Genomic DNA, 7,347 nt, shown 5'->3' on the forward strand with positions numbered 1-7,347 from the left:
TTCAGTTGGAGATTAAGAATAAATTTGTGTTTTTCCCCAGTAAAGTAACGTTTAATACTAAACCACATGGGCGCTTTCGCCCTGCCTCCTTTCTCCTTGTGAAAACCTCTGCAGATGTTAGGGAATCCTCCCTGTTTAACTTCTCCTTCCTGTGTTTACATGTTGGGAAGGGTTGAAGGGGACTTCAAGGAGGCTGTGACCCAGCCACTAGGGCCTGTTTTGGACTCTGACTTATCAGTTGAGATATACGGGCCTGAGTGGGTTTCAGGGTTAGTTAATGAATGACCCGCGAGTGCAGGCTCTACAGCAGGTTTCCTGCCAGCCCTTGGGGATCCAGAGAGCAAGTAGGGCACCCTCCCTCCCCCATGTAGTTAAGGAGATGCGGAAATAGCTAAAATACAAGTCCCAGCTCTTGGTCAATGATGTGTGTAAGGTGCTCTGGGAGGACAGCAGAGCCCCTGGGTACAGAGGGGTCTTCATCCGGAAGACTCCAGAGAGCGTGGGAGCTGAGCTAGCACTTCCTGAAGTGTAGCGTATACTGTCGTGTACACAGTGAGCCCTGCACGTGGGCCCTTGGAGTGTCATGAGCCCTGAAGTCCCCGTCCTGTCCCTTCCCTGTCAGGACCTTGCTCCCCCAGGGCAGCTGCTGTCTTGCTTGCTTTGGAGTTTCAGATAAATGGAGTCATACAGCATACACTTCAGCGTCTGGCTTTCTTTGCTCAGCCTTGCCTGAGGTTTACCCGGGTGTTACTGAACGGCGGCCGTATTCGTTTTCTCTTGCTCTGTATAGTTTTCAGTCGCACAAACATGCTTCTGTGTGTTGCCCGTGCATGGAGGCTTGATTCTTAAGTCTGTGACACTTACTAATGGGTGCTCATCGTAATAGTCTCACGCATGTCTTTAGGAGTGCATGCTGGGGTGGCCCCGCTGAGTGTGTTTGGTAGACATGCTAAGCGCTTTTCCTAAGTCAGTGGTCGGCAAACTGCGGCTCGCGAGCCACATGCGGCTCTTAGGCCCCTTGAGTGTGGCCACGAAGTTTCGATCACACTGTACCTGCGCACCCGCACGTGGTATTTTGTGGAAGAGCCACATTCAAGGCGCCGCAGTTTGCCGACCACTGTCCTCGGTGCTTGCTCATACTGCTCTGCGCCCTCTCAGAATGCCACACTGTCACTTGTTGGCTTCGTGTTTGTTCTTTTCCGCCATCCTGGTGACGGGTGAGGGGATTTGGGTTTACTTTGCCTACCTTTCCATATTTTATTGGCCTCTGTTCTGAGGTGCCTGTGTGGGCCTGTCTCACTGATCTGTAGGCACATTTTTAGATTCAGGGTGAGAGCCTTTGTGAAATAGACGTGAGGAATGCAGATCTCCTCTGCACGGTGGTTTCCTTCTCATTCTCTGCAGATTTTTTGTTTTCTTAATGAACAGAACTTCTTTTTTAAAATATATATATATATATATAATTTAGGGCCAGAACTTCTTAATTATAATAAATTCTACTTTATAGAATCTTTTTTATGGTTAGTGCCTTTTTTGTTCTATTTAAGAAATTCTGTTATCTTATAGAATCTTTGTTTTGACATTACCTGCTAGATCCCTGATCCGTCAGAATTACCTTTCAGTGTGATGTGAGGCAGTGGTTAATGTTCCTTAGCTACAGAGAGCACCTTCCCCTGAACCTTGAAATACATCAGGTGACCATATAGCTTCTGTCATCTATTTGTCCTTTTACTACTATCACTGATTTCAATACTTTTTAAATTACTGTAGCTGCTATATAATGGGTCTTGATATTTGATAGAGTAAACCCTCCTACTTTGTTCTTTAAGATTATTTTGACTATTCTAGGTTCCTTTTCATTTCCATATAAATTTTAAAATCAGTTTGGCAATTACCACAATAAATCTGTGGTTTTGTTTGGGATTGCATTGAATTTATTGATCTTTATTGATCATTTTTCACTATATGAAGACTTTTGGTGTCTGAGTATGGTGTGTCTTTCTATTTATTTAGTTTTTCTTTAAATTTTCCACAGTATTTTATAGGTGTTTCTTGTTTTTTTAAATGTAAAGGTCTTGTGTTTCTTTCATTAAATTTATTCCAAGATATTTGTTATTTTTGGATGGTTTTACAGATGGCATTATAGAAATGTTTTTTGGAAATGCCGCTCATTTCTGTGTGTAGTCCTTGCATCCCGTGATCTTGTTAAATTCGGTTCTCACTGTTGATCTGTGGACTCTTGTGTTTTCTGTGTAGAAAGCCACTGTCTGTGAGTGGGTTGTTTCCAGACCTCGCCCCTCTCCCGCAGTGTTCTGGCCTCACGGAAGGCCTAGAGCTCCGTGCCTGTGGAAGTGGCCTGGCCTCTGAAAGCTTCCCTGCTCCCCCACTCAGTGTGACGCCTGCTGGCGGGTGTCTTTTCACCAGGTACCTCATGCTTTATTAAATACCTTTTATCCGATTCAGGAAGTTCTCTTTTATTCCTAGTTTTATAATTTTAAAAGATCACACATATGTCATGTTTTGTTCAAATGCCTTTTTTCCTGCATTTCTCGGTCGTATGTGTTTATGTGGCAAATAACATTGCACTTTTCTAATGTTAAGTAAGCTAACTGCATTTGCATTCTCAGGATAATCCCAAATTATTCATGATACACCATCCTTTATGTTCCATGATTGGATTGGATTTCCTAATATTTTGGTTATGACTTTCTGTCTGTATTTTGTCCTTTCTTATACTGCCCCTGACAGGTTTTGGTGTCAAGGTTATCCTGGCCTTATAGGATGGGCTCAGAAGTATTCTGCTTCGTGTGTTCTCAGTGAGATTTTTCTCTGGTGGTTAAATGAACCTACCATGTGTTAAAACTTATAGAAGGTCAGTTTTATTGCATATGAATTTTTAAAAAGCCTACACACACACTCCGTGTCAAATGATTCTCGAAAGGGTACTAAACAGTCCTGGCTGAATAGTTTTTACTTGGGGAATAATGCCCATAAACGTGCTCATTGAATGACTACTGAATTCCTTCTGGGGTGGAGAGAGGGTAGGAGTGAAAGCTTTGGCCTCTGAAAGCCTTTGTGTATTTCTTCCTTAAATGCTTGGAAGAATTCACCAGTGAGGCCCCCTGGGCCTGAGTTTTTCTTTGTGAGTTTCTCATTGTAGATATTTTTGGAGATTGTTTTGCTGAGGTATAATTATGACACATGACTGTTGCAGGTTGGGGGAGAATTTGGAGAGGTGTGGGAACATGGAGGTGTAGATTTGTAGGGAGGGAGGACACGGGGTCCTGAGAGAGATTGCGGGTGTGGCGCTTCCTGAGTGATGCCTGTGCCAGACCAGGTGTGGATTTGACTCCTAGGGGTGAGGGGTTTGACAAGTTCAAGTAAAGATCGCAGGTTTGTAAGTGTGTCAGTAGTCAGAACAGTGCTCCTTAAACTGGAGCGAGCCAGTGAGCATCAGAGCCTCTCAACTAGAGGGAGGCTCATACAAACAGATTGCTCCCCCCACCCCCCCAGGTTCTGATTACGGAGGTCTGGGTGGGGGGCGCAGGATTTTGTGTTTCCAGCTAGTTCCCAGGTGGGCTGCCTCCAGTCCAGACACCAGACTTTGGAATGCAAGGAATTAGTATCCTCGCAGAGAGGAAAGGAGAGAGATAGAGAGGAGAGAGATATCGATGAGAGAGAAACATTGATCAGCTGCCTCCTGCACACCCCCAACTGGGGATGTGCCCGCAACCCAGGTACATGCCCTTGACCGGAATCGAACCTGGGACCTTTCAGTCCGCAGGCTGACGCTCTATCCACTGAGCCAAACTGGCTAGGGCTGTGGGTGTTGTTCTTTAGTCTTGGCCTGGCACAGACCAGGTGCTCAGTACCACTCCTGTGCCCTGTTGTCTCCCACACTTGACTTATTTTTTGTACTTGCAGAAGGAATACATGCTGATTTAGTTTGTGTTTTTTAGCAGTATGGAAATTTGTAAAGTAAAATTAAAATTTCCATCTTACCACTGCCTATCGCAAAGATGGCCACCTGGTACTGACTCCAGTTGCAGGTGGTTTCCTTTATTTAAGGGGCGTGGACTGGATATTAGAGGGCCCTGGCCGGGGTGCAACGTCGCCTCCCCATGGGCTCATTGCAGACCCAGGAGTGAGCAGTGCCTGTGGGAAGGGTGGTGAGCCAACCTAACTTCTTGTGGGTTTAGAATGGCTCAGGTTTGTTGACCTTGAAGTGGTTAGTTAGGTCTGGTCCTTGAAAAGGTTTTAATGGTGTTTCACATCAGGAACAGGGAGAATCCCTTGGTGATGGTCCTGAGGCAGGGATTGGGTCAGGACTTTCCATGACCCTTTCTGTGACTCACCTGCATACCTGTTCTCTTTTTCACAAAGCTCAGTGTCTGACACACAGGACATGCTCTAAGTCGTTGCAAATGTGACTTCATCTTGCTTCCCAGAAAGGAGTGCCCTGGGTTTTGTGGCTCGTTGGCCTCTCTGGCGCTGTGTGTGGCTCTGGGTCTCTGCATGGTGCTGAGATGTGGAGTGGAGCTGTGCTGAGTCCCCGGAACCGGTCACTCATGCTTTGCTTCCCAGACTGCCCGCCCTCCTCCTTTCTTCCTCCTCCCTCCTCCCTCCCTGTGACTAGTTAGGAGTCAGAGCCCTGCCTGCCCCGCCCCCGCCTTTCCAGCGGCCGCTCTGTCCTGGTGCCTTAACCTTCCAGACTGTGGAGCTGGGCTCTGAAGGCGTCCATGGTGCTTCCCCGGGACTCTGGCTCCAGCTGCCAGGAATGCGGCGAGGGGAGAGTCCGACCGTCTGCGGCTGGCCTTGCAGAGCCATGTGGCCACAGTAGACGCGATGTCTGTCTCCTCTGCGCTCCTGCTCATGGACAGGTTTGTGGTCCCAGTGTTGCCTTTCTTGTTTTTAGACTGGAGACGTAACTGGAGCTGGGTTTTTACCCTGTGTAGAGGTGTAGGCCCCGCTGCCCATTGGGCAGAGTTGCCTCCTTGCGTGTTTCTTAGATGAAGTGGGCGTGTCCTGTAGTTCCAGCAGGGTCTGCTGTGCGCCAGGAGCTCTCGGCAGGTGCTCACGACCCTCCCTTGAGTTGACTGCTGCCTCTGTTTTTAGGGATCCACTCTTTGGCCTCGATACTACTGGGGTCACATTTTCTAAAGGAGGAGAGGCTCCAAGTGTTTCTAGCTCTGAGCGCTTTTAGCTGTGGAACTAGGAATTTGGGGCACAGTGACTGGTCTTTCCCCAGGGGCAGGGAGAATTCTGTCACATGGGAGGCTTGCTCTGCAGAGTGTTTTGTTTTTCACCTGAGATGGCTGAAGAGGCTGGCGTCTCCCTCTTCCCTGTCCAGAGCAGAGTGAGGGCCAGTGTGGGGTCTGAGGCAGGGAAGCCTGCCACCGCTACGGGGTGGAGAGCGGGAAAAGCACACAAGCTATGCAAGGGCTTTGGAAGCATCACTCAGGATTTCTGTCTTCTCTACCCCAAGGGGGTACCAGGGGGTGTACATCCCATCAGGAGTGAAGTCCTTAACCTCCCCGAGCCGGTTTCCTGTCTGTACCATGGCGACTCTGTGCCTTCCTGGTGGGACTGTTTCACACATGCGGTCCCTGACAGGTGATCTGTAAAGGAAATGGTGGAGGAGATAGCCATCGGTGCGCGTGGGACGGAACGCTGGGTGCTCCTGGTTACTCCTGGCTAACTTGCTACAGCTCCTGTTAGTGAGCTGAACGAGGGAGAGAGCACGAGGCCCAGGCAGTCACTGAATTGCAGCAGAGTTCGCTTGCACAGTGTTGAAGGAGGAGGACTTTGGAGTTTTATTTCTCAAGACTGAGAGGTTTTGAGAAATCCCTACTGAGAGTTGGTGGCTTGTGGAACCTGCTCCACAGGGTGGGGAGGATTGCTTCATGCACCCTGGGATGGCGCTGACTCCAGATTTCCAGGTAGCAGCTCGGACACGTCCCCCTGCCTCTCGGCCCTGTGCCCATTAGCTGTCTCTCTGGCAGGACTCCCCGAGCTGTTCGGATCCTAGCTCCCTCTACTTTAAATGGGCAGGAACCATTCTTGTGTCATGTTTGTGAAGAGGCCCTGAAAAGCACGCATGGAATAATTTTGAATGCTTTCCTACATGCCAGGAACTGTTCTAGACTGGAGTCACCACAGTGAATAGGAGGCATATATAGTACGTCCTCACTTAACATGTCGATAGGTTCTGTGACTTTCAGTGAAATGACCCATAACAAAAACTATTTTATTTATTATTATTTAATAGGTTTTTACTCATTTTAGAGAGAGGGAAAGGGAGAAGGATAGAGAGATAGAAACATCAATGAGGGAGGAACATTGATCAGCTGCCTCCTGCACGCCCCCTAATGGAGATCTAGCCTACAACCCAGGCCTGTGCCCTGACCAGGAATCAAACTGGTGACCTCTTGGTTTGTGGGTCAGTGCTCAACCACCGAGTCACCCCAGCTGGGCAAAAACCAATTTTATAACATCTGCAAGAATTAAGTTTCTACAGCACCTCATCAACGTTGTAACAAACTGACATCATGATTCGAGGACCTGCTATATCCACCCTCAAGGACTTAGATTCTGGTGATGAAAACTGAAAAACAAGTGGATAAATCTAGGCTGAGAAGAGGAAAGCCTCGTGGGGACAGGATTCTAATGGTCCATGTTGTCCCCGTGAGATGTGTCCCTGACCCATCTTGCTCCTAACTGTGATGACACTGTTTCCTTGTGACATGCACTCCACAGTGTGCCCGTGAGCTGCGGGCTTCCCGAGGCCGGTAGGCAGAAACCAGCACTATTTTTACATGACTCTGTCATTGGTGTCAACATAAGGACGTTCAGACCTGTAGAGAATTTTTACGAGTTTACTTGAACCAAACTGACTACAGTGCTGGGGAGCAAGAGCTCAGATGCCCTGTAGAATGACAGTTTTGCAGCTTTTTTATACTTTTGGAATTAAGGAAGGAAGAGTACTTAGAGGTGGGAGAAACCAAGGTGCGGGGTATTTAAGGGTTTGTGCTCTGCTCCCTGAGGTGGTCATGCACCCGGGAATCTGAAAAAGGCATTTCAAAGGTCTTCACCTCGAGGCACAGAACCAAGGGCATCTCCTATCTTTTCCTCTTCATTGTGACCCAGTGAGATGAAAATAATTATTTTGCAAGCCCTGGGATACATGCAGGGGTGAAACCCTGACTCCTTTTTCCTGCCCAAGTTCTCTGCCTCCTCAGTTTGTTAGTTGGCAGTGGCTTAACCGTTGGCAGCGCACAGTGTATTACCCGAGGCCTCTTCAGCATTATTGTCCAGGGAACTGGGATAGGCATTGTCAACAGATTGGGT

The 7,347-nt window shown here is 48.0% G+C and overlaps 1 protein-coding gene across 3 annotated transcripts in view; it reads left to right on the top strand.

Moving 5' to 3' along the window:
• TBC1D14 (TBC1 domain family member 14) overlaps window positions 1–7,347 on the top strand; it is a 69,310-nt gene that overhangs the window by 20,214 nt on the left and 41,749 nt on the right. Inside the window, exon 1 of one of the 3 annotated variants that reach the window (XM_006760110.2) lies at window positions 4,660–4,880. The exons of 1 other annotated variant lie outside the window; for it this stretch is intronic. In XM_006760110.2, coding sequence (XP_006760173.1) covers window positions 4,740–4,880 — 141 coding nt within the window. In that variant the 5' untranslated portion in view covers window positions 4,660–4,739. Of the gene's footprint in view, window positions 1–4,659; window positions 4,881–7,347 lie in introns of those variants that run through there. One more of the 3 variants, XM_006760109.2, reaches the window with a different exon arrangement.

Source organism: Myotis davidii, unplaced genomic scaffold, assembly GCF_000327345.1.
Source record: "Myotis davidii unplaced genomic scaffold, ASM32734v1 scaffold937, whole genome shotgun sequence".
NCBI lineage: Eukaryota > Metazoa > Chordata > Mammalia > Chiroptera > Vespertilionidae > Myotis > Myotis davidii.